Raw genomic sequence first — 27,105 nt, forward strand, 5'->3', positions numbered from 1 at the left:
CTTTTAAAACACGGTGAGCACAAAATTCAGGACATGAGTGGCCTTGATTCAGGAGACTGTAGAAGTGTACTTCTAGTTGGCAACAACTGCAATCTTGCTCTAGGACTACAGTTACTTGCTATATAACATACAAGTATACGACAAAAATTCTCATATCGAAAATGCTACAAGAGGAAAACATGTTTAACTGTTGCTATGAGCAGTAGTTATTAGGAAACGTAGTGGTCCTCAGACTTATTTGGAGCTTTCCATTCTCAAGTGAGGTTCTATTACACATGACCAAGCATAATGTTAAATATTAAATCAGAAAGTCAGGACTTAAGTAACAAGTTTCCAATTGCTCTTCTAAGTGGCATAGTTGGCTCTCATGCAGTCTTGGTCTCTCTACCCTGATGTGAAGCATTCCTTTGTCCAGTGTATTTGCTCTCTATATGCCACCTGCTTGCTAATCACTTTGTAATCATCTTGGTTCTAAGAGCAATTGTCTGGGTGTATTGCTTTTGATAGGTAACCTTTATGTTACTTAATAATGGCCCCAAAGTGTAAGAGGAGTGATGCTAAAGATTCAAATCTGTCCAAGAAAATCTATAAAATCCTTCACTTAAATTTAAATAATAACAAAAGAATCCAGGTACCTTTAATGCCAGCATTTGGGAGGCAGGTGGATCTCTGAATTTGAAGGCCAGCCTGATGTACAGATTGAGCTCTAGGACAAAGAGAAACCCTGTCTTGAAAGACAAGCAAACAAACAGCAAGCCAGAGAGAGAGAATGAGAGAGAGAGAGAAAGTGAGACAGAAGAAAGACAATTAAATGAAAGATAAAACTGAAGAATAAAGAAAATATGTATGTTGATATTGCTATTACAGTAAAAATGAATCTTTTGTCTTTGGAACCGTGAAAAGAAAAAACTATAATATGATGTCCACAATGTGTGAAAAAGACTCAGTTAAGATGAGAAATGCATTAAGTTATGGATTCCATACTATTTGTGGTTAGGCAACCACAGGTCTTGGGCTGTGATCCTCCTTGAATAAGGAATGACTATTAAATATTATGCCTGATAGACTGATTCATTATTAACATTTATATTTTCAGTCTAATAGTGTATCTAGAAAAGATATAGTACACTTTTTACATTGTGCACATTATAAAAAGAAAACCGATTAGTTGCCAAGAATGATGTCAAATTTCAGCTTCATGCCAACTTCTTGGCCAATTGGATTCCACTTCTGAGACATATAAAACTATTTGCCTTGTGTAAAAATCTGTCATTAAATACTTCCCCTCATACCGCTGTACTAGGTACCCTGGCAACCCAATAAACACAAAATAACCCTCAAGATCATCTTGAAAAATCCTCAAGATGGTCTTGAAAAATCTGCTGACTCCATCACTATCGACATTGATGTAGGAGGCCTGTGTGCATATGACATTTGCTAGCACTCAGGACAATAAAGTCTGATTTAGTGCCAGCATCGATAGGCTTCTGTTGTAATAGTGGGATGTGGAAGCTGGTCACAGGTGGCCAGTATGCTACTGCCTCACAACTCAGTGTCCAATAATTTCTTATTCAAGAATAATTTCATCCAGATTAGTTGTGCTCAGCCCACTCACTTCATTTAACTGTTGTTAAAGCAGGTGGGTACTCCAACAGCTGGGAGCCACTCAATGGGGCTTGCAGCTGAGGAGGCAAGCGTGACTCAGACGAGAGGAGTGCCTTGTAAATCAGCCACTGAGACATCCGTCAGGGCGGTGTGCCCTTTCTCCACTGCTGTAGTCATGAAGTCATGGGTCTGCCATGGGGCTAACATATTATTAAAATAAATCATTGGCCTGAAGACTTGCATTTAAATACCAATTAACTCATAAGTAAGTGGGAAGGAGCTGACTTGTCTCACCTAGAACGCTGTTTGGAGAAGTGGCTGAAATTACAACTCCATGTTGAGCTCTCTGCCTTCATAGGTGCTAAGATACCCACAGAACAAGGGTCAGGCAAGTACCCTAGAAGGCCAGAATTCTGCTTACAAAGATCCCCCGGCTTCCACAAAACAAAGGTAGTGTGGGCCCAAGGTCACTATGGTAGGATTCTGAACCTCCCATGGCACGAAATGCTCACTATTGCTAAATAATATCAAATACTTAAACTTCAGTCACCTACTCTTGGTTACTTTCTCTGTCCCTGCACAAAGCAGCCACTACACTGGCAATTCATTGGAATGGAAAATGCTGTGAGATCTCCTCCCCTTGGTCACAGAGTCCCTTCCCAGGTAGAAACTCATGGATCCACAGAATTCACTGTTTTAATCCCAGCATCTACAAATAATTCTACCTTCCTAATCATGTGCTGTGGCCCTTGCCCACAAGTATATGATAGTAACTTTGGGGACTGGTTGAGTAAAAGATTCTTAGCTCTGCATTGTGTTTCAAAGGTCAAGTTCTAGCTGCATTTGTCTCCTGTGTGCTGAATTCTCACTTCTGAAGGATAAAGATGCCTCGACAAAGTCCACCTGCAGGTTTTGACTGGTTTCCTTGGGCACTCTGGCATTCTCTTTTCTCTTCAGACTTTCTTGTCTGAGACACACTCTCTATACTTTTGACCTGACAGAGTGTCCCCAGTCAGAGAGTAACCACCATTGTAAAGAATGAAGGTTTTCTACAGAGATACCCTTGGGCCCACCTTTGGCTACCAGAGTATTGAGACAATGCTTCTCCCAAGAGATCAGAATTTCTCTAGGAGTCTCACACTGGAGGAAGGAAAATGCTGAAGTCTGGTGCTAAGTCAAGAGACACTGGTAAGATGTTCTCACGTGTCTGACAACCTGTTCAAGGGACTGGAAGTCAGACAATGATGAATCTGGTGGGCAGGACCACATCTTGACGGGGACAGCTTAGTTATCCAAGCCTTAGTCTTCTACTTAATCCTAATCTTTATGTCAGGTTCCCCAAAATGGACCTGGAGGTCTTCATTTGCTCCCCTTCCCTGAATAAATCTTTCTCTGCTTTTCACTATTATTTAGCTTGTTTAATTAGCCTATTGGGGACAGGAGGCTGAACCTAGCTAGTTAGGGCTACCAGAGCTCAAGGCTTTGGCTCTAGCATATCGAGTGACAAGAATGTGGTCCCTTCTCAAGATTAACAACCCCGCCCCTGAGTTAAGAGTTTGACATCACTCTTTCTTATGACATAAGAGTTATAAAGGATTTAAAATGGTTCTTGCATGTTTATCTGTTTGTAAAATTGATATCCCGAGCTTCCCACTCTGCATGTAAATGACTTACTTAGTAATTTGGCTTTTATAGATTTAGACTTGTGTAGCCTACTAGAAAGGCAACCTTGATGTTACTAGTGAGAAAAAGAAAGAAAACACTAGTCCCCTTCCTTGTTCCAAGTGACCTACAGATATGTTATTAAAACTCATATCCTATTAAGTCATTATTTTTTGTCTTGCTTATCTAAAGCCATCAAGTAATGAACCATAATCTGAAATCAATCAGACACATGGCCACAGGCCCAAGAGAAGTCTCTTTATTGACCTGGCATACTGTTCTAGCTTTCCTCAGGGAACAAAGGCACCAGTGGGAGTTGTGATTCCAAGAGAGAACTCCTGGAACATCTTCAAGATTACTTCAGTGCTCTCCTGTATTCACCGGAGAAAGCTGTTTTCATGGAAAGGGACACTATTGACAGACCAAAGGTGAGGGGATATTGGTAAACAAAGGTTGCTCTTCAGCATCTAGAATCTGAGGGAGGCTTTGATCTTTGCATTGTTTCCAAGTATCCCAGGCTATGCAGAACTGGCCATAGGTACCTAGTCATTTTGGCAAGCTATCTAAGGGGTCTAACCTGGCATATGCCCCAGGAAAACCTATTGGGATTGGTATTCCTTGCCTGCCCAAGTATCAGGAATCAAATGATATTTGGAGATATATGAATCTTTATGTTCAGTCCTAGGAGAAGGAAGGTGAGTTCCTTCTCTTGTAGAGGTTATAGAGGTACCAGAAAACCCCAGGGCATTGCTTCCTCATTCTCTTAAAGAGAGTCTTCACCTCCTTCTAATGGAGTCTGCAAGTGGCTGTTTTGTTTCTCAGACACTTTGCATGTCCAAAGTGCTTCCATATTATAAATTCTTTGGGGGGTTTAGCCATAAATGAGGAGTGACTGATGCATTTATTAACTATTAGAGAAGCATGATGCTGCTAAGATATATATGTCAGGTCACATAGCAAGGGGTGTGTGTGTGTGTGTGTGTGTGTGTGTAAGAGAGAGAGAGAGAGGGAGAGAGAGAGAGAGAGAGAGAGAGAGAGAGAGAGAGAGAGAGAGAGAGAGAGAGACCCTGGATGTGTATGTGTGTTTAGATGTAAGTACTCTTATCTTCTTTTCCTTTCCAAGTACCTTCTTGTTCATATAAGACTACACACAGAATGCCCTCTTATGATTTGCTTTCTACAAAGCCATGGATTGCAGAGCCTCAGACAAGAAAGTCTTATTTCTAGTATGAGGAAGGGCAGTGAAGGCCAGAGTTTAGAACACAACGCATATGATCATATTTGAACTTTTTGAGAAAACAAAGAACGTGATTTGTTTTGATCTAAAAACTGTTTTCTCCATCAGAGACTAAAGCTTCCTGCTCAGCCTTCCTGCCCTGGTATCTTAAGAAATGTCTATGAAGCAATAAAGTTTTCTCAGGGGGGTTTCATTACTGAAAGGGCTCATTAGGAAAGACATTAAAATACAAATGACCTCATAAACTATTTAGTTCGGCACCGGTGGGAGCATGCTTATTAGGGCCCGGGCTTTGTACAAATAGAACTGATCAATTAAACTTCATTAGGAGCTGAGGGTTTCTCAAGCAGAATGTGTAAGTCAGAGACCAGCTGCCCAAGGACCTGATTAGAAAGTGTTTCTTCCCAAACTCCCACTGTTCGGTAGATTATCACCGTCTCCGATGTTGAAAACATCCCAGGTTAGGGCAAACATCCTGGTGTAAGGGATATAGAGACTTAGACCAATCAATGTGTCGGAACTCATGACCCCCCTCTCCTTCTGAGAACACCTGAGTACTAGGTGTTTGGCAAAATCTTGCTGAGAGGCCTAACTGTGACATAACAACATTCCCTCTTTTGCTCTTTTGTAGAGTCCAAGGATGAGGGACAACAGGTACTCCAGCATAAACTTGCAGAAGACACCCATTCTCAGAGTCTTCCAGTGTGACTGTGTTCCTGCATGTCTGAGAGAAAGTGCTTCAGAAGTTTATGCTTGAAATCTCCCTCCTGCCTTCCAGATCCAGAAATGGACTACTCTGTAAGCTCTGTTTAATTCAAGGAAGAACTATTGTTGGAAAGGCCAACCTAGCAAAGCTGGGCTTTATAGAACAAAACTCCCTCTGGAATTCAGGACTTGAGTTTACAAAGAGAAATTGGTAGTCAGAGATTGCTGGTGTGTGTGTGTGTGTGTGTGTGTGTGTGTGTGTGTGTGTGTGTGTGTGTCATGTGCAAACAAAGCCTTGCATGCTCATAAGCTAGCCTGAGTTGTCTTCCTCTGTCACTTCCCATCTTATTTTTTGAGACAGGTTCTCTCAGTAAGCTATAACTCACTAACTTTGCTAGAATAACTGGCCAGCAAGCCTAAGGGATCCTGCTGTCTTGGGCTGCCCAGCACTAGGGTAGCAAGCACAAACCACCATGACAAGTTTCTTTTGTAGATGAGGTTCTCAACCACTCCTGCTTGCCCAGGAACCACTTATTTGCCCACTGAGTCCCTCCCCAGCCCCTGGCTAGGTGTTTCAGATTTAAAGATCTGCTTTTGGAAACTTCTCCAAGCTTTGTGTTCATGTCTGCCTCCTGCTCAAATATGTGTGCTGCGCTCCTAATTATCAATATTCCTGAGTGAGATTGTGTTTGGAGATAGGTCTTTTAAGGCTAAAATGTGATTACAAAAAGAAGAGGAGGAAGGAGAAGAGGAAGAGGAGGAAGAGAGGAGGGGAGGAGGAGAGGAGAAGAAGCTACAGATACCACACAGAGAAAGACTGTAAAGACACAGGGGAAGATGGTTCTCTACAAACCAAGGAGAAAGGCCTACAACAGAGCCTTCTCCCCTTAGTCCTTCAAAGGCACCAGCCCTGTTGATGCATAGACCTTGAACTTCCGTGTCCAGAACCATTCTGCAATAAAGTCTGCTGTTTAAACCAAACAGCTGTGATGCTTTTCTTATACCAATCCTCCAAAGTCAACACAGGAACAGCGTCTCTTGTTTTCTGATGTCCATCTCTCCAGAGTCTATTGCCCACCCCGATGTGATCTTTCTCCCTCTTTGGACATTGCCATCAACTCCACTCCCACACAGAAAACAAACAAACAAACAAACAAAAAACAAACAAAAAAAAACAGCAGAAAAGCAACAGTTTGTTACAGTGGCTGGAAAATCACAATATGGGTATGGGAGTTGATGGGAACTGACTTATGTTTTTAGAGATTATAAATACATCCTCCAGATGTACAAAAGTGTTAGCCAGACCACACTGGCATTACTACAGTTGTGGAAAAGGTGGACGATTACTCTTATTTGAGCATGAAGTAAGCACAGAGAATTGTCCCAGCGAGCTCAGCCCTCACAGCAGCAGGCTTGATCATTCTGTAGGCCATTGCCATCATTCATCTCTCTGGTTTCTACACTGAAAAGAACCAATCAATTGTTCTGACATTAAAAAGTGACAATACGTCAATTGAATGTGAGAACAGCTCACTGTGGCTATTTTTAAGGTCTATGAAAATGTCAGTTTCTTAAAACAGTAGGAGATATGTGCTCTTGCTAGGATGGAATCCCAGGGACATTGATTTCTACTGCTTTATGATCATTATAACTACAGTTTGTAAATCAAGGAACAGTGCAGAATTACCATAATGGGAGTCACAATGATAAAAGAAGAGAAAAGTCAAGATATGCTTTCTCTCAAAAGACTAGAGACATCTTAATATCTCTGGCTGGGGTGGAGCTCAGCAGAGGAACGTGCTTGACTTGCAAGACTAAGTGCTGGGTTCAATTCCCAGCACCCCAAACACAAAACAAGGAGATAATGCATCTTAACTGACAAATATGTAGTGCATCTTAGCCATGTGCCAGCGGCCGTGTGTGCCTAGGGTGGTTGCAGAGACCAAAATCTTCTCAAACAGAAACCCTTTTCCTTTGCTCTCCCAGAAGTTTTGGTGGCAGCCACCACAGCAAATACAAAGCACTGTCCTTGAGGACGGTGAGCGGGGACTGTGGTCCCAAGCCCTCCATTCTTCTGTCAGCATGCAGGGAGCTCTCAGATGCATTGTGGATTAAAAGGGCTTTTGTGGCAGCCCTGGGAAAGACACTATCTCTGACACATCCTGTGAGGGAAAGTGCTTCTTGAGTTCTGAATGACTTGTAAACACAGTGGGAACACCACCCACACATGTGAGAATTGGGAACCACCTTAACCAGAGCTGCTTGTGGAAGAGCCACCAGGAAGGTCCACGAAAAGCTCGGAAAAATCACTTGAAATGTGTTCAGTTCCCCAACAAACTCCCAGTAATGCAAGACCTTGTAATTAAGTCGAAACCAGCTCAGTTGCCAAGCATGTAAAAACCCTAACATGGCCATGCTCATATGAGCTCACGGTACTGAGAAGCTGAACACAGGATGAGCCAGAAGGCCACATGAACCATTGAGTTTCTTTTACATGAGTAAATTTACATTTAACTAGCATTTAGAAGTTTAGGAGACACATATCAAATAACAAAGGAAAATTAACATTTCTTTTTCTCCCAGAACCCTCATGCCATCTTCCCCACTGCCTTTTTGTTCCCCAAAAGGCTACACATGCTGAAGAGTTTTCTGTTGGAAAGGATTAAGAAGTAAGCCTGAGTAACTCCTTCTAAAGGAGACTGTCAATGGAAGCTCAGAAAAGTGTTTTGCCTCATGCTTCATTCATGATTCCACACCATTTCTAAAGGCCTGATGTACTCTGGACTCCCTGCATCCTACATGTGCTGTTTACCAAGGGGGTCTCTTGAGTTCCTCTTTCCTGAGATGACATAGAGCACTCCTTCAGAAAGATGTCTGACCTGGTGGTGTTCAAAAAAGGGACATCATAACCCATGGAAGGCCACGTGCCTGCAGGATACCCAGATAAAAGTGCCAGGCATTCCTAAACAAACTAAAATACTAGGGAAAAGGGAAGTGGTCATTGGCAGATTCTTCTAGTTAGGAACCAATCTGCAACACACCAGGGGTGACGTTTAAGAGATTTGAATTCTATAACCCAGTGTAAACATCAGATGTTCATGGTTGCTTGCTAACATTTTCGCTGCATCTAAGTTGTCTACCCTGCAATTCCAGAAATGTGAGCTAAATCTCTGACTGGTTGGCAGGTAGGTTGGTAGGTAGGTAGATAAAACCTGCCCTTACAGTCTCTAGAGCATCTAACTTACATATCAGCCGATAATTTCCATAATCCGAAACACTCCCCAGTTTCCAAATCCTTTCTTCAGTCACGCAGGGCAAACAAGATCTGGCTCTGGTTCCCTGAACTAATCCACACTAACACCATTTAGAAAGGAGGCTGTCCCTTGTAAATTGGCAGAGCCCAATAAGCTCTCTGCTGCACAAAGAGAGGTTTAGTAGAAAGACTTCATGAATATGCCAGTAGGAAAGACTCAGCTTCTCGGGTGCTTTCTGGACTCCAAAGCTACACCAACTGAGTAAAACTTCAAGTTGTTGTTTTTAAAGCAAGGTAAGGGATTTAATTTCACCTCTCCTTCTGAATGTTAATAGATTCTCAAGACCCTATCACATACAATTTCACCAAGAGTGTATACTGGCCTCAAGTCCCAATTCTCCCTCTCCATACCCGTGTCTTTACACTTGAACTAACAAACTCAAGTAAATAAACTGCGCCTTCTGAGAGTAGTGCATGTAAATTATTTAGAGGGTGAGGTTGGGTCTTATGCATTGGGGTGAAACCACAGCCTGTCATACAAAAACAACAAATGCTTCCTAAACACACAGACACACAGACACACAGACACACAGACACACAGACACACAGACACACACACACACACACACACACACACACACACACACACACACACACACACAGTGTGCTTGCATACATGTTTTATTTTCCCTGATTTAGGGTTTCCCACATGCTAGATGAGGGTTCTATACAATGTGTTTATGGTTGTGTTTCCAAGGGCACTTTGAAAGTGCACAATAAAGATCTTTTGGGTACCAAAAAGCCAGTTCATGCCCCTGGGTTCTGCCTCAACTTGGTATGCCAGACTTTGTGACTTTGTGGACTCCAAAATAAAGGCCTTACCCCCTATGAGGAGTAGATGTGGGGGGGCGTGTAAGGGGGACCTGGGGTTGGTATATAAAATGAATGATTTTTTAAATAAAAAATGATCTTTTGAGTAAAGGATGGATTAACAAGTGAACTGTTTGCTCCGTAGAATGTTAGAGACATTTCCTTACAACAAATCTATGAAACAGATCTGTTGCAACAAATGAATTACAGCATTACTGGTAATGATGTGACAAACTGACTTTGCCTGAGGAGCTGACACTGCCCTTTAACTTATCTTTCCCTACAAACTCATACTCTGTTTTATGCTAAACTGGAATTTGGAGCAACTTGCTTTTAGACAACTTGGGTCATTAAGCTATGGCTCTGTCCAGACTTGTTCTTCATGAAAATTTCCAGGAGATGGAGTTTGCTACAGTGATGGAGTAAGGGGAGCAAACTTTTGCTACAGTCCTGTATTCTTAAATATCGCACACTGGTCTACAGAACAGCTGGACTCATTCATCACTTGAAGATAACCAACTTTTATAACCTGTTATCATAGTTGTACCAAAGGGCTAGCTAGCAAAGTGCCTTCCAAACAACATCCTAGTGGTACAGCTACCTGAGTTCAAGGGACTGGAGACTAACGTCTCTGTTGCTAGCAATTCATTCAAACCTATTTTCAAAGTGTAAGAGAAGTTCTTAATTGAACCAAGAATGATCCTAAGCATTTTAGAAAGAAAACACCCTAGCTGGAATGGGAGTACTCATGTGCTGTTGAGTATCCAGTTGAGTCTCGTTCTCAAAGATAGACATTCCATGTATCTGTAAAATTTAAAGCAAATTGTGCAGCCACAGTAAATGTCTGTCTTAAGCAATGGAATTTAACATATATTGTTTGGTGAACTCTTAGCCTTTTGTGTAATTTTATCCTTTGCATTTATCTTAATGTTAAAACATTTAATGGCAAAGATATTTTTACATTCCTATGATAAGGAACTCAGATCAGTTCTCCCAAAATTCTGGTTAAGCATACAACAATTGCATATTTGAGATTTAAAAATACTCTGCCTTGTTTTCTAAAGCAAGTCTTTAACTATTTGAAAAAGAATCAAGCCATCTTTATTTTTCACATTTTCACTCATTAGCCAACTCAAAATGACAGCTATATAAATCTCATGGGCTCCTATATCCCTGTCTGGACCATGGTAACTAAGTGGAACGAGGACATGAATTCTATGGCCAGTTTCATCACAACTTTGTGGAATGGTGGAAATCATGTTATCTCTATAGCTGCAGCTTTCTGCTCTGCAAGACTATAGATTTTATACATTCATGTTTTAAACACACATTAAAACAGCAACAGGAAAGTATCCTCTGAAGCATGGATGGGGGGAAAAAAAAATGTAGAAACAAATTACTGTGTGCTATGTATATTATGTCATTTAACCCAAAATGACTCCATAAAGGGAAGTTCTGTTGTTGGTTATCCCCCACGTTCTAGATGCAGAATTTTAAATGGGAGGAGAGGGTGAAGCAGCTAACTCAGGCAGCACTGACTCTGGCCAGTTCTGCTTCTTGCTTCTCAGAGAGAAAAAAGCCCCCACCTTGCTCATAATTGCAGCATAACCAATGATTCCTATCTGAGGCTAACCTAATGTTCAGTGTGAAAACATCCCAGAGATCTTAAAAGACAACCTTGATTTACTGCTAAAGACATGGAGACTTGGTGGTTTCTGGCTCAACATTCAAGGTTTCAAATCTTTAGAGGTTTAAGACTTAGACAAGCACAAGACTCTGGGTTCGGTCCTAAATTTATTTTAACATTAAAATATTTAATGGCAGAAATATTTCTACATTCCTACAATTAAGAACTCAGATCAGCTATCCCTTAAATTCTGGTTAAGCATACAACAATTGCATGTTTGAAATTTGAAAACACTCAGAATTAAAACAGCTTCAAGAAGGCAGAATTCCACATCTTAAAAAAAAAAAGTTCAACTCTACAGCCTACATGGTAAGTAACCATGGCTGTAATGTGGTTCCATCTGTCCCCACTTGCTGTGCTGGGTACAGGAAAAAAAACACAGGTTTGAAGAACTGCTGTAGACCAGGAATACCTCAGGGCGGTCATGCTTCCTGACCACTGTTACAAAGGAAAGAGGCTGTAGCACTGCACGGCTGATATACTCCTAAGTATCTGCTGGGTCATTGTCACCACTGCTCTCCTGGTGCTGCTGCAATCCAATACCTGTGCTGTGTTCTGGCCATTAGAGCAGATTCACCATTAAAGGGTCACATGTGAGGCCTGTTTCTGAAGCCCAGATCATGGGACTGCCATTTGCTGGTTGCCTGGCTTTGGGCATTGTTCACTGTCTATCAATTCTGATGTCTGTACAAATGAGATGGCTATGTCAGAGGATTAAATAGCACAATGCATGGAAATATGTGGTTCAAGTATTTTCCATGTAGTAGAATCCTTACCCCAGGGAAGGCATACAGTAACAGGACCCACCGCGAACATTCCGAGCATATTTGATATGGTTGTATATTAATAGCTCATGTGCATTCATTAGAGCAATAGATATTTGGTGCCAGGTATATGTCAGGTGTTCAGATTTTTCCCCTCAAGGAGCCAGACAGGTAAGGAGACTAGAGCCTGGTTAGCAGAGGACTCACTCAACTTTAGAATAATCGACCTCACCCATGAGGCTTAAGTTACTCATACTTCCTGTTTAAAGTGTGTTGTTTTTTTTTTTTTTTTTGTCTGAAAGTAGATTCGACAACATTTATCCCTCCAGGAATGATGGTGATGTTTAGCCAATGTAAATTCATACAGTCACATGGCAACAAGTGAAATGAACATGGCCAGAGATTGGCTTGTGATACATGGGATAGAAGCAAGAGCTCTTTAATCCTCCCTGGGTCGTTGTGAATGATTTGAACACTGAAGCCACTTAGGCAAGTGTTTAAATGAAGGAAGGCTTGGTGGGATAAGCACAGAAGATGTGGTAGAGCCACGCTGAGGAAGCCAAGAGCTTTGGAATAAATAGTCTGAGTAACTATAAAAATCAGAAAGCTTAAGGAGATTAGGAAAAAAACCCAAACCACAAAACACTGCTTCCAAGAAAAAGAGTGAGGTAAAACAAACAAAAAGTCTAGGAGAAAAAAAAAAACTACTAAAAGCATATTTTAGGGTGTGTACTTAGTCTTACAAAACAGAAACATAGTGAAGAAAGGCAGGGGTGAGGGTTAATCAGAATTTGAAAACTGCAATGACAAGGCAGATTGGTCTGTCATTACTCCTCAGGATGCCAGTACCAAATCTAGGTAAGAAACATCGCTTTTTCTACTAGGGAAGCTGAAGGAAGAGAATCACTTGAGTTCAAGAGTTCAAAGCTACCCTACGCAATACAAGGAGACCCTGTAACAAAGAAGAGAGGTGGCAGGAAAAAGGCACAGGAGGAAGGAGAAAAGGGGAAAAGAGATAGAAGAGAAGAAAGAAAATGTGTCTTGAAGCCGGGAAATTGGATAACGGGGTACATCTAAGTAGTAGAATGCTTGCCGAACACAGCAAGGGGCAGAGTTCAATCCCCAGCACAGAAAGAAGAGAGAGAGAGAGAGAGAGAGAGAGAGAGAGAGAGAGAGAGAGAGAGAGAGAGAGAGAGAGCATGCAAAGCACACAGGTTTAGCCAAGAAGAAAGTCAAATACACAAATACAGAAAATGATGTCCAACATTAGGATACAGGAAATGCAAACAGAAACTGATGATTTTGTTTCAAAAGCAATAATGCTTAATATTCTTAAAGGCTAAAAGACAGGCATGTGGCATGTTCCCATGTATTACAGGAAGGAATAAAACTTGGTATAAATTTTAAAAACTTTGACAAGCACATATAGTATTTAAAGTTTATATTCCTTTTGATCTATTAATTGCAATGCTGGGACTCTCTCCTAAGGAAATAATCAAAGGGGTAATTAAATAGTTTCAGGGTAGCTGTTTGTTTTACTTTTTTGATCAAAGAACTATTTCTAGTGAATAATCCAAATATCCTAAGACAAAAATAACGGAATGGTTCATTTTTATGTGATATTCATGGTATAAATTATGTAAGTATTAAAGTATTTTTGAAAGACACTTAATGGTAGGAGAAAACACTCATAATATAAAAACCTTAAATGCAGACTACTAGCTATGCAATGTGATGCCAATTTTACACAAAAGGGAAAAAAGACAAAGGAAAAATTTAATTTTAACTTGTCTCAAGAAGTTTGCTACCAGATCTTAAATATAACTCAAGCTCTGCTGCGCTCTATGAATTCACATGTTTTTTGTTTCTCCCTTGAATTCTGTCTGAAGGAGATTTCAATACTAAAGTGTTGATGCCCCTGACATCAGGCTACCTCATCTTCAGATGGTGCCTCATCACAGTTGTTCTTGACTGTGGTTGACAGAACCCAGGCATTCAGCTAGGTATTTGGTGAGTTGTGGGAAGGACGTGCCATACACCACTCCCTGTCACAGGTTTACCTGGATCCTGATAGTTTACCATTCATGAACCTATTATTTAAGCTAAAAGCCTATCTTCTGACTAAAACTTATAAAAGAAAATAAATAAACAAGCAAATAGACAGACTCCATTTTTTTTTTTTTTTGAGACAGGGTTTCTCTGTGTAGCTTTGGAGCCTATCCTGGCACTCGCTCTGGAGACCAGGCTGGCCTCGAACTCACAGAGATCCGCCTGCCTCTGTCTCCTGAGTGACAGACACCATCTTGAATGACATCCCAGGTCATAGTTATACCTTGACATCAATCAGACTTTCCCCCTCCGTTTTATTAAACAATGTTTATTAGGAACCCATTGTATGCAGATAGATATCAAACTAGGGAGATGGAACAAAGTCAAATTGGTATAGGAAGGTATAGAGCAGCACTGAGGTGGGAAACTTTGGTGAAAAAAAGAGAGAGCCACACTGAGTCCATCCTCCAAAAAAGCACGACTTCTCCCTTCTTGGGCAGCTGAATAGACTTTCTAGAGATAGTATGTACACTGGAGTTGAGTCTGATAAGAAGACGAGAGTTTGTAGATACCCAGGGGATGTATGCACAAAGGACACATGGGATAGGCCAGGCAGCCAGATGTTGGGAAGGACTTTGGGATGCCCAAGAGCCTGGACAAAGCCATGCATGCTAAAGTTACACAATTCAGCCTGCTTCTCTGCAGTGTCAATAGAAGGATGTTCTACCAAAAAAGTGCAAGTGAAACACTTTGTGGTTTCTAAAATTCTACCCCTGTGCTCCTTAGTACTCAGGTCCTAGATTATACTACAAGCATGTCTCTTACTTGCCTGTCCTAGTACACAAGACCATAGTTGTGCAACCATTTAAACACACCTTCCAAGCTAGTAACTATGTAGTTTGGAAATGAACCCAACTGACATATGCCTGTATTGGTGGGAGGTAATTTCAAGAACCTTGTGATAACCTGAGTTCATGCTAACATGAATGTAAGCCATATCGCACTTTCACCTAGCTTTCCAAATGAATGGGCTACAAAGAGAAGTTTGAAAATGATGACAGTGGAGAAAATGTACTCCATTGTTTTAGATTTGGAGACTGAATCCCTTTTGCTTCATTAAGAAAACCACGCTTAAAATCAACACCATAGCTTCAATCACGCCTAAGTCCGAGTTTTCTGACAGCTCTTCTGTCTTTAGCACATAAAAAAAAAAAAAAAACTCTGAAGGACAAAGCAAACTTTGTTACTAGTTGTGCTGGTCAAACTCTTAGAAAGTGTAAATTATAGCCACTCCTGGGGCGGGGGGACTAAATTCTATCTGTGTAGAACAGAATTCGCCTGTAAGCAGATTAACTCCATTTTCTTTTTCTCCTTGTGTTTTGTGACACCGGCAGAGCTTGTTTGCACAATGTTCCAAAGCAGACAAGGAAACACGTGTGTGCACACGTACACAAATACACAGGGAAGACACGCCCGAAAGCTTTGACAGGGAATGTTCCCAACCAGACTGTGCTGTGCGTTCCTTGTCCAGATGTGTCTGACTTCAGGCTCAGGAACATTAAACTAATACAAAAACAAGACCCAGCAATGCACGTGCTGAGCTGGATGACAAGAGGCTGTGAGCAATGGGGATTGTATTTCACCTATTGTCATGGTGACCAAACCAGGGTGGACACTGGCAGAAAGAGAAAGAAATAAAACTCAGAAGACAGTGAGTCCTAGGAGAATGTCTGGGTGCAGGAAGAGCCAGGAAAGAGATAGATCTGAGAGAGGATTTTTGGGCGACTTTTTTCTTATTTTATTATGAGTATGAATGTTCTGCTTAAACTTGTATCTATGCACCACATGCATGCCTGGTGCCCATGGAAACCAGAAGAGGGCATTATATTCTTGGGAACCAGAGTTACAGACAGTTGTAAGCCACCATGGGTTCTGGGAATCGAATCTGAATCCTCTGGAAGAGCAGCCAATGCTCTTAACCATTGAATCATTTCTCCAGGCCTGAGATTTCTTTTTTTCCTGAGACAGGACCTCACTACATAGTCTATCTGATATCAAACATGTGGGGAGATTCCTGTCTTAGCACCCTTAGTGACAAAGTAGTAAGTCTATCACCATGCCTAGCTAAGTTGAGCTCTTTTTCAACATTCCCTCATGATTCAGTAGCCATAGTCTTTACCCAACACATTTCAGAACTCCAAAGGCCCAAATCATATCCGCAGAAGCCCCAAGAAGACATTGATGAGACATAGGAAAATGTGCTATTGTGGGTAAAACCTAGACAATTTGTACTAGATGTCAAGAGATAAAATATCTGGTATAGATTCCTGGGCTGGATAGTGAGTTGGAATGAACTGACAGCCCCAGGTCTTCTCACCAAATCTCACCAACAGCCAGAACCCAGTCCACACCTGTGGGCCATGGGATGCCTTGTTTTGTTTCCCAGGAACCTGAGAGAGATGCACAACCTCTCCTCCCGCCATGCACTTAATATCTGCACCTTCTGTTGTAAGGTTTTCTCCAAGAAAAGAAAGGGCTTGCCTTGACAGCTCCAGACTAGCACAGAGAGCGAGAGCTTCATTCAACTTGGAAATAAGGAATCCTGGTCAAATTCTCCTGCCATGACAGTTTCTGACCTCAGATAAGTTATTGACTTCAACCCCAAACCTTGGTTTCTCAAAGGGAAGGCTTTTCCTAAATATTCCCCAGTCCAATTCTGCTTTGGAATTTGTTGATAATCTCTAACTCTTGTTCTCAAGAGAAGGCTTAGGAGTCTGGCCCACAGGGAATGAAATGCTATAGGAACTCATTCTGTCACTGTGGAGTTATCAATGGCCTCAGAATCTAAGCATTTACATGTGATTTGACAAATGACATGATACATACACCCTGTGGAACATTCTCCACTGTCTAATGGGTACATTCAAGTGGCAGATGAGAGGTCCCGCTCTCAGCAAATAGAAAGGAGCTCTCTGCTTTCAGGCAGCCACTGCTTAGTTCTTTAGTAGTGGATAGTAAGATCCAGCCTTGTCTTGGCTACACAGAACAATGGAGAAGCCTCTTCTGCCAATTTAGAGAGGCCTGGAGAATTGAACAGGTATAAGCTAAGCAGTTGCTGGCCTAAAGCTGCATCTGGGTTTTTTATCTCCATGTTTTGTTATCATGAAGGCTTGTGGGTTTTTTGTTTGTTTGTTTTGTTTTTGTTTCTTTTTCGTTTTTTTCAGATAAGTTGCCACAGGAGAGCAAGGATGGCAAGACATAGCAGGAAGAAGGCTAAGTCAAAGAAGACCTGAGCCCTGGCCTGTGACAGTACCTGGACAGGTACTGTGGTGTACTGCTGGGAAGGTCCCTTAAGCTCTTAGTCCATAAAATGAGGACTTTTCAGGGTTACTGGGAGGTTCCAATGATACCATGCATTTTTAAATGGCTCTATGCAGACAAGGTCAGCACCATGGGGGGGGGATGTCTCAAAGCCGGGGTTCATTTGCCAGTACCAAGTTCCATCAGCTGCTTGAGCTTTCAAACCACCCACCAGATTGTCAAAGGGTTAAATGAGAAGACATTACACCATGCTTCCCATCATTCCTGCCACATACGAAATAAGTGCTTAATTAATGCGGACAATTACTATTTTTCTACCACAGTGCTCTAAAGAGGCAAATTGCCTATAAAACCAGACACGTTGGATATATTAGCAAAAAAACATTCTCATGGAATCTTACATAATTCCTATTAGTCCGCTGCCTGGGCAGTGGTTTTCAGAGGAGCAAAGCAGGAGGATTCTGAGAAATACATATAGTCACTTAGTCCAGTCCATCATCATGTTTTGATTACTAGCTAGGGACACATGGCCACTAGCATGACTCAAACGTTAATGAGGGCTTCCTTAGAGTCAGCAGCACTTCCCGCCCGGCTGGCCAAAGCTTCTGCAGAGCAGACAGGGAGTCATTCACTGCTGTTTGCTCCTGTACTTTTAGGAAACAGAGGCTGGATAAAGCCAGGGGACAAACTGAAGAACTGCCCTGCTGGGGAGTGCAGGAGAGATGCTACCGGGAGGTTGTCTTTTCCTGGGTATGAACTCTAGCAGAAGCTCCACAGGGAGCTGGCTTTGCCTGTGATTTATCTGTTAGACAGTGGGTGGCCAAGGGGCACCATGGGGTGACCAGTCATCCCACTTGATAATTAGGGAGGGTAAAGGCAAACACAAACACACCCAGGTTGACATTCAAAACAAAGTCTGTGTTTAACCAAGGCTTGCTCACTATACCACCCTAATTCTCTGTCTGCAGTGGGTGAGGAGAAAGCCATTAGCCAAGGAGGGGCAGCACCACCGCTGGTGATTTATCAGTGGTGCTCAGCAACACGAGCACAATCCAGGTTGAAAAATGAAGGCCCAAGGGTGGAGCTTAGCTCTGTGATTTAGTGATGACTGGATCTCCCTAAGTCTCTTGATGGCTGTGGTCTCCTTGGTCAGGTAAAGAGCCGATCTTAGTGTCCCTATCCGTTAAATGTCTTACTTCTCCAGTCTTTTCTTTCTGTGTTCATTCACACATGCACATATTCAAGTATTTATTCAGTTAACGGCCAGCACCCCTATAGATGAAGTATTGACAATCGTAATGACTGAAATCAAGCATGACCAGTTCATCAAAGTGGAAGAAAAATCATTAGCTATTGATTGCCTTCAATCCCCGGGGGAGGAATAAATGACATTCCAACTTCTGTTTTCTACAGAACACATGTGCTTTTTTCCTTAAAGGAAAAACATGGACACTGTTGAGCTATCTTCCAAGAAAATGAAATGCAGTCGGCTATTCTTCACCAGCTCATCTCTTAGCTCAGAATCTATCTACTTTAATTCTCTCCTTCTTATCCCCATCCCTATTCTCTACTGGCTTCATCCCACCCATCTCAGTAGTGTTGGTTCCTTGCATGATTTAAACTGCACTTTATGTAGCCTAGTTAAATTCAGTTTTCTTTCATGTGTGAGTGTCTGTTGTAAAAAGTGGAGACAAGATGCTTTGGGCGAAGAGGCAGCAGCAGAGTTGGACCAACAAGCTCTTGATGAATGAATGGATAGGGATATTCTGACTAACTCTGAAATGTTGATCTGGAGGTCCAAACTAACTTTGCCTCCACCATCTGCATGCATATGTACGTGAAAGAGGATGATTTAATCCAAGGTACTGACATCTGCTAGCTCTGTCAAATTTTTGTCCGAAGGTTCAGCATTGTAATCAAAAGCTTTGTCATTGAGCTGTGGTATTTGCACAGCATACATGAAGCCCAGGGTTTAATTCCCAGTATGGCATCAATCAGGTAGTGTGGTGCACATCTGTAATCGACAGGAAGACCCAAACTTCAAGGTTATCTTACTGGCTACCCTGGCTACCTAGGGAACCCAAGGCCAGCTGGGCTACATGAGACTCTGTGTCAAATAAATCAAAACAAAAATATCTTTGTTATTGAAGCTGGAGACTAGTTTTGTTAAACAATGTGTCATTTAGCTCGTTTTTAAACCTCTCTTTGTTTGGCTAACAAGTAGGGGCAATATTTCTGTCATGTGCTTTCTGGGGATAGAGTCAGATATAGTCAAACACACCTTTTCCCCCAGAAGCAATACTCTCCAGCCTTCAGTAACCCTGTTCACACTGAAGGTAAAACCAGCAGAGCAGTCAGAACCTCTGAGAACAGCTGGTCTTGTGCCATCACTCATTTTAACTAGCTTCTACACTGTGGTAGTCACCTCATCAAGAGGGACACAGACAAGTTCTTCCAGCTCTCTACAGTTCATTCAGCTTCCAGACTTACTAGAGACCACTTTTCCCACTAAAAGAAATCTAATCTTACATACTTGGGAAGTTGAGGTGAAAAAGAAACAATCAAGAGTTTGAAGCCAGCTGAGGCTACCTAGTGAATTCAAGGTAAGATTGCGTAACTTAAGTTTACAGAGAAACCAGGCACTAGGGAAATGTCTGGAGTTCTACAAAGATGACACCAGCTAACAATCTAAGCAACAGAGGAGAAGGTACTTTAAATGCCCTCCCTGATAATGAGATTGATGACTGACTTATATGCCACCCGATAGCCCTCATCCAGCAGCTGGTAGAAGTAGAAGCAGACACACCCACAACTTATCACTGAACTGAACTGGAATCCAGATGCAGAGAAGGACGAGTGAAGAGCAAAGGGGTCCAGACCAGACTGGTGAAACCCACAGAAACAGCTGACCTGAACATTGGGGAACTCTTGCTCCCCAGACTGATAGCTGGGATACCAGCATGGGACTGATCCAGACCCCAGGAACATGGGTTTCAGTGAGGAAACCTCGGAAATCTACGGGACCTCCTGTAGTAGTTCAGTACTTATCCCTAGCATAGGTGTGGACTTTGGGAGCCCATTCCACATAGAGGAATACTCCCTGAGCCAAGACACACGGGGGTGGGCCTAGGCCCTATCCCAAAGGATACAATAGACTCTGATGACACCCTATGGAAGGCCTCACCATCCAGGGGGAGCAGAAAGGATATGTGATAGGTAGGGTTTTAGTTGGGGGGGTGGTAGGGGAGGACGGGAGGGACAAGGGAACTGGGATTGACATGTGAAACAATCTTGTTTCTAATTCAAATAAAAAAATGTTAAAAAAGATTGCATAACTTAAGACCTTTCTCAAAACAAAAATAAAAGAAGACCTGGAGACATAGTCTACAAGACCAGTCAAAGAAGGGGTGGGGAGAGACAGCAAAGAAGGAAAGGAACGGTTTTTCCTAACTCTGAGAACATCATGCCCTCTTCACTTCCATACAGCAGACTGGAATGGTGCAAGTGCCATGATGCTTTGCATTTCCCTTATCTTCTCTGTCTCCCTCTCCCTCCCTTCCCCCTTTTCTCTCTCCCCATGCTCATCCCAATCCTCCCCACTTCTCTCCCCTTCTCCTTGAAATGTTAAAAATAGCTACCAAGTCCCCAGTGACTTCCTTTCTTGCAGACCCCACTTCCAATGAAGACACCCTGAACCTAAAAATCTGGGGGAAGATCTTGTAATTTAGGGTGATTAGAAAGATGGAAGGGGGCACTGGAGATATGACTCAATGGTTAAGAGCACTTGTTTTTCTTACAGAGGACCCAGGTTCGATTCCCAGCAACCTACAAGGCAGCTCACAACTGTATCTAACTCTGCTTCCAGGGGATCCAATACCCTCTTCTGATTCAATGGTAGATACACAGACAGACACGCTGGCAAAAATACCCAAACACATAAAAAAAAAAGTGCTGGGTGGTGGTGGTGTACACCTTTAATTTCAGCGCTCAGGAGGCAGAGGCAGGCAAATCTAAAAGCCCAAGACCAGCCTGGTCTACAGAGGGAGTTCCAGGACAGCCAGACTATACAGAGAAAGCCTATTTCAAAATAAAATAAAAAAGAACAATAAAAAGAAAAGAAAGCAAGACAGATGGATGGATAGAAGGGTTTCAGTGACTTCAGTGTGTTCGTGAGCCCCCAGTGGAAGCCAATATGTCCGTGGGCACGTGTACATCTGTGCAGCCAGCTCAATACCAGCTAGGAACCTATACAACCTGTAACGGATAACCAGTCAGTACTATGGTAAAGGAGGTACAATAAATCAAAGATTAGCACACATGCTCCTTAGTTAAGATACCCCAGAATAGTGCACTACTGAGTCTGATAAGATTCTCAATTTTCCCTCTCTCAGCAGAGAATAGATGATGTCCAGCAAGGGGAGGAGATGCATTCTAATGGGTGATTTCTGGTCAGTGAGCCTCTAGCAAACTTGTGCGTGGAAATAAACCTCGTCTTGAGATTTTTGTCCACCTCCAAATTCAGGTTGGTGGCTTTTGTTGGGAGCCACTTGGGCTCTGAAATGAACCCACGGGAGAGTCAGGCTGCAGTGGGGAGGTGAGGGCAACACCTCCTGGGGAGCTGGTTGCTAGCGTGCTCTGAGAACACACCCTGCCTGACGAGGACATTCATCACAAAGGCCCGTGTGTGACCTTAGGAAAAGTCCTTGAAAACAGTGAAACAAGAGTCTCTATTGAAATCTGGAATCCATTCCAGTCTCACACAGGAAGAAAATTAGGCAAAGAACAACAAAGCCTGGAGTTCAGAGAAACCTGGGGAGGCTCTGGCTGACATTAAAATCATGGAAGATTTTTTTTTCCTTACCTCTTGGTATTTCATAAAATCTTTTCATCTGGGCAGCCCCAAAGCTGCTAGAAAAGACTGTTTGGTTAATAGATGGCAAGAACTGAGTAAGCAGTCAGTAAAGCAAGAACAGAACAGAAATGCTGACCGATGTGACCAAGTCCACCTGACACTTCTCCAAGCCACTATTGAAAGTGCATGCTATTCTTCCAAACATTAGCAGCCAACACTGCTGTTTTCCCCTTTGGAATAATGTATTGGTCCTAGCAGGGGCAACAGAGGTAACAGCTGGGAGCAGAGAGAGAAAGCGTGCTTCCCAGGCACTAATTCTGAGATCAGGTTCATGAGCCCAGGCATCACCAGCCTGGAAATGCTTATTCACTTAGAACATGAATCAGCAGAGTGGCGTGCTTACTTACTCTGTGCATTTAACTCAGTGAACACTTCGGGGTAACACCATTCTTTTAAGACCAGACCAAGTCTTTGTGTTCCCAGCTGACATTACTCACGACTAATTTGCCATATTATAAACCTGTGCCACCTTTGGAAACATTTCCCTTCTTTGCAGCAAGAACAGAGGAGGAAACTTTTTCTTTCTTCCTTTGTTTCTCCCCCTCTCTCTTGCTGTCTGCCTTTCTTTTAGTTGAATAGTGACAGTAAGACTCAGTGAAAATCAGTTGTCAGGGGCACATATTTTATACTTCATCTCTAGCTTGTCTGAAAGAGGGACACTGATCTTGTAGCAAGTAAGAAGACTGTGGGACCCTGTAGCTGGGGACAGAAGATGCCAGACACAGCCCCAAGACATTTACTCATACACGTACAAATAGTTTAATTTTGTTTCTTCTTAAGCACCTTTATAGTTCATTTTTATTTTTCTTTAAAAAGGAGGGGTTAGGTAAATGGCATTGCTTTGGTCTCCAAAACAGATGCCAATTTGAACTTTATTTTGCCAGCAAGTATTTGGTTTGGCTCTGTGGGGCTTGAGTTGAAAAATATTTGCCAATTCCAAAAAGACTTAGCAAGCTTTGCTGAGGACACTGTGCCATCTGGCACATCACAGAGCCTGTGGTGGAGCAAAGAGAGCTCACTTGACCACAGTTTCCATTTGTCCAAGGGAGCCAGCACTGGGGATTCAGCTGATTCCTGGGGTCAAATGGGTTAGGTCCCCAAAGTAAGTGACAAGGCAGGCTGTGGGAGGTATTAGGACAGATTCCACGCTCCATGTACATGATGGGTAACTTTCAGAAGAGTCCACGGTATCCTCACACCGATTGTCACACACTCAATGCTGCCAGCCAGCATACCAGATACACACCCACTTCTAGAAAGTAACACCCTTATCTGACATGGAAAAATAAATATAAAGAAAAGAAACGTCGTGATGCCATTCTGCCATCTGATGTGAACTATGCTGGTGGAACTTAACTATGTTAAAAATGAATGGCTACTTCCTGTAACTCTGCTAAATAGTATCCGAAAATCTACTTTATATTGCTAAGAGAGACAAGAACCTCCTTTACTAAGACCTAGTAGAATATAGACACACAAATCCATCTCCGAGTATTGAAAGACTGGCCATACTGCCCCAAAACATCATAGGTTAAAGGTCACTGAAGGTTGTCAAGTGTGATCATGCCACATAGATTGCCTGCCACACAGATGGCCAGATACAGGGTTCCTATGACAGTGAATACCTAGGAACTAAAAGTCTGTTTTAATTGTGTAGGAAGAGTGACATCAAAGATGTAACTAGGTTATAGAGTCCTGTAATATTTTGTTATTTCACACAATGGGCAAATAAACACACAGTTCAGCATATTGTACCCTAACTCCTATGTACCTCCTCAAATTTCTGGATACCCTTTCTTTAACACCACATGCCAATCTCATGCTTCGGACATGATAATCCGATGCAGGAAACCTATAACAAATACTTGGACGACAAAGCCTATCTCTCAGTCACCTTTCCCTAGAAATACCTATTCACCAGAACAAAGAACGGAGAGCTTGTTCTCTTAAATGGGGGTTGGAATCACACCAGAACTTGGTGTTACAATCATACGCGCGGGCGCACTGTAACGAAAGGATGACTGAAGCTCTTATTTACCATTTTGGCTTCTGAATGCATTGGCTGGACTTGGGGAGACGCACAGGGGTTGCTGAGGTTGGGGCCTTGCATGCCCATGATGCTGGAGTTCACTGACATTTGTCTCTCCATCTATGAGAAAGGAACGTAACACAATTAGAAGACTGAGAAGGGCAGGGGAGGCTACAGACAAAGCTGCACTTTGCTTTGGTCAGGGTTGGGAGAGGTCATTCAGCATTTCATTCAAGAGCTGAGACACCACAGGCTTGGTGCAGGGAGTAATGCGCTCTCGAATCTTGAACCAGAGCACATCAAAGAGTCACCCAGAATCACCCAGTTCTGTGTGCTCTGAAGCAGATTCCCCATGCCAAAAGGAACTTCCTGGTCTGGCAGACATTGCCGAAGAAAACTACCAAATGTCTCTACTTTGCGACACACTTCAGCCATCTCCAATCATATTTATTTTTGCTGCTATAAAGAATAATATGTGCATAAAAATGTCAAAAGATTACATAATGTACCAAATGGTTACCTTAAGATGCCTTTGGCATTATTTTACCTGAAATTTTATATAGTAAACACGAATCACTTGACAAGAGGAAAAAACAAAACTAATTTTAAAGCAACTCTGTCCCCTGTAGAGCTTCTCTCTGCTGTTACAGTGTAAATCAACACAGCCCTGGGCATGGTGGCAAAAGCCTGTTATCTCTGCACTTGGTGGGCAAAGGTGGGAGGATCGTGACTGGGAGGCTACCCTAAGCTACTGGAATTCTAAGCTAGTCTGAGCTACACAGTCATACCCCATATCAAAAACAAAACAAAACAAAACAAAAGAGCCTTGCTCCCCCTACCCTGTCCCCCCATACTAGTTGCCCCAGGGTATCTCCTACTCATAACCTGGCCAAGATTGCACAGGGCTGTAGTGTGAGGCCCCACAGCAGGCTTAAGCTTTCTGTATAGAAGACAGGAGCTGGGGAATGGAAATTACACATCACAGATGGACAGCTTCACTTATGTGTCCTCTTGATAGCCTACCAGTGTCTAGAATTAATAGCGCTGCAATACCCAAACAATACGCTGGCATCTTCAGGTCATCCTATAGGTAATGACAGGTTGACAGCACTTTATGTGACTTCTTTGGAATAGATGTCTTTCTCAATTTTAGACGTTTTAGGATTTTGGAACATTTACATGTACATAATGAGATTTTCAGTGGATGGAATCGATGTCTAAACATTAATATTTCATGTACTGCTTATATATACAACCTATAGTTAATATACTAAATCACAGTGCTCCTTGCCCCCAATAGGTTTTCTGATTTTGAATTTACAGTTTAATAAACTTGCATAGCATAATTTTTGTGCCAGTACAAAAAGGATCTGTGATCAGTAACACTTTCTGTTAAGGAGAAAATTAGTACTGTTCAGAGAAGAATGAAATCAAACACACCTGTATCATGCAGAAAATAACCAGACTGTCTGCTGGGGACAAAGTGATGCTTCATTGCACTTCTCCCAAAGGGTGGAAATGTGGTTAGACATTTGAGGGTCCCCCATTCCCTAACCTAGTCTGTGTGATTTTAGAAAGTAAAGAGTTTCTTATCAATGAAGGTTCAAAGGGGAGTGTGGGAACTTTCCTACAGGGCAAGCTTGAGTGAAATGGCCATGAAAAGGTGGCTTAGGTGGCTGAGGTTCAGTGACTGTGATTTCTTTGGTATTGACCCTGGCAGAGCCATCTGGTTAGTACGGTGTTTTGAGCAGTCAAGTGGTTTCAGCTAAAAGCTGTCTGCTAAGGTGGGTACCAGCCTTCCCTTAACACGGATCAGCTGACCTGTTATCCAGCAGGGATGTGGGGAAGATGTCAAGAGAAGCCAATGGAGGCCGACTTCCTGAGGCCTTGACAATTCAGCAAAATAAAACATCTGCTCCCGTGTGTGTTAGTTCTCTAGGCAGCACAGGTTACTCTCTTCTGAAATCATTTGAGTTGTGATTAAATATACTTAACATTAAATGTACTATTTAACCCGTTTTAAGTGCTCTCCAGTTGAGTATCATTAAGAACATTCTCACAGGCTACAATTAACTTGTGAAGAAGAATTCAAGAAATGCACCTTACGTAGAACTTTCACCCGCAGAGGCCAGGCAATAAGAGGGATGGAGCAGCATTGGGCCCTTTATTCCAATGAGGACTCTTGTAGAGGGGGAAATTATAGCCCAGGTGAGCTTTGCCTCCCAGTTCTAGAAGGATGAAGCATTCCAGCTACACAGGGGTGAGAGCAGCCTGCTTGTGGCTTCTTGGCCAGGAGTCAGCAATCTCGTTCATTTTTTTTTTATAAGTAATTGTTTATGACTGTGTCTACTTCATTTCACAAAATACTGGTTCTGAGCAGGCTGCCTTGTGCATCTCTTAAAAAGAAAACCTGGGCTTTCCATCTTGCTGATTACCGTGAGGTAGAGTGAAAGCAAGCATCACCTCAAAACGGGCATCCTGGGCTTTGCTGAGAATCCCCAGCTTTGCTGTGCCCACATCTGCCTGCACCATAGCCTGACTTTACAGAGCTGATGGGAAGCAGAACGGCTTTTCTGAATGCCCAGCAGCTTTCACCACTGTGAGTAAATGGCCCAGGCAAGGGTTAGGGTGTCGTTCAGTGGTAGAGAGCTCGCTAAACATGTGGAGGCCGTGGCCCCATCTCCAATCGCACAAAAAACACCCATATTAAGGATTCCTCTCTCTTCTCACACTAGAATGCAAGGCCTACAATGTCCACGGGCTAGAGAGCTTTTGTAATGATAAAGGAGCATGAATTTCCTCAAATTATGGAGGCATTCAACTTTCAAGATGATAGGAAATCACTACTCAGGAAGTTCTTGAAGGCAGCGCTTGCCTTGCATTCCCTGTGTCCTTAGCATCTAGCAGGTTCTGGCACACAGAAAGTGCTCCACACAGTGTGTAGCATGAATGAATGAATGAATGAATGAATGAATGAATGAATGAATCTATCATGTACTTTGATCTAGATT

General features: G+C 42.4%; 1 protein-coding gene across 1 annotated transcript in view; it reads right to left on the reverse strand.

The window, feature by feature from the left end:
* Creb5 (cAMP responsive element binding protein 5) overlaps positions 1 to 27,105 on the reverse strand; it is a 315,064-nt gene that overhangs the window by 62,165 nt on the left and 225,794 nt on the right. The window contains exon 6 of the mRNA XM_035448718.1: positions 24,104 to 24,214. Within this exon, the coding sequence (XP_035304609.1) occupies positions 24,104 to 24,214 (111 nt within the window). The remainder of the gene's footprint in view (positions 1 to 24,103; positions 24,215 to 27,105) is intronic.

Source organism: Cricetulus griseus, chromosome 8 (assembly GCF_003668045.3).
Source record: "Cricetulus griseus strain 17A/GY chromosome 8, alternate assembly CriGri-PICRH-1.0, whole genome shotgun sequence".
Classification (NCBI taxonomy): domain Eukaryota; kingdom Metazoa; phylum Chordata; class Mammalia; order Rodentia; family Cricetidae; genus Cricetulus; species Cricetulus griseus.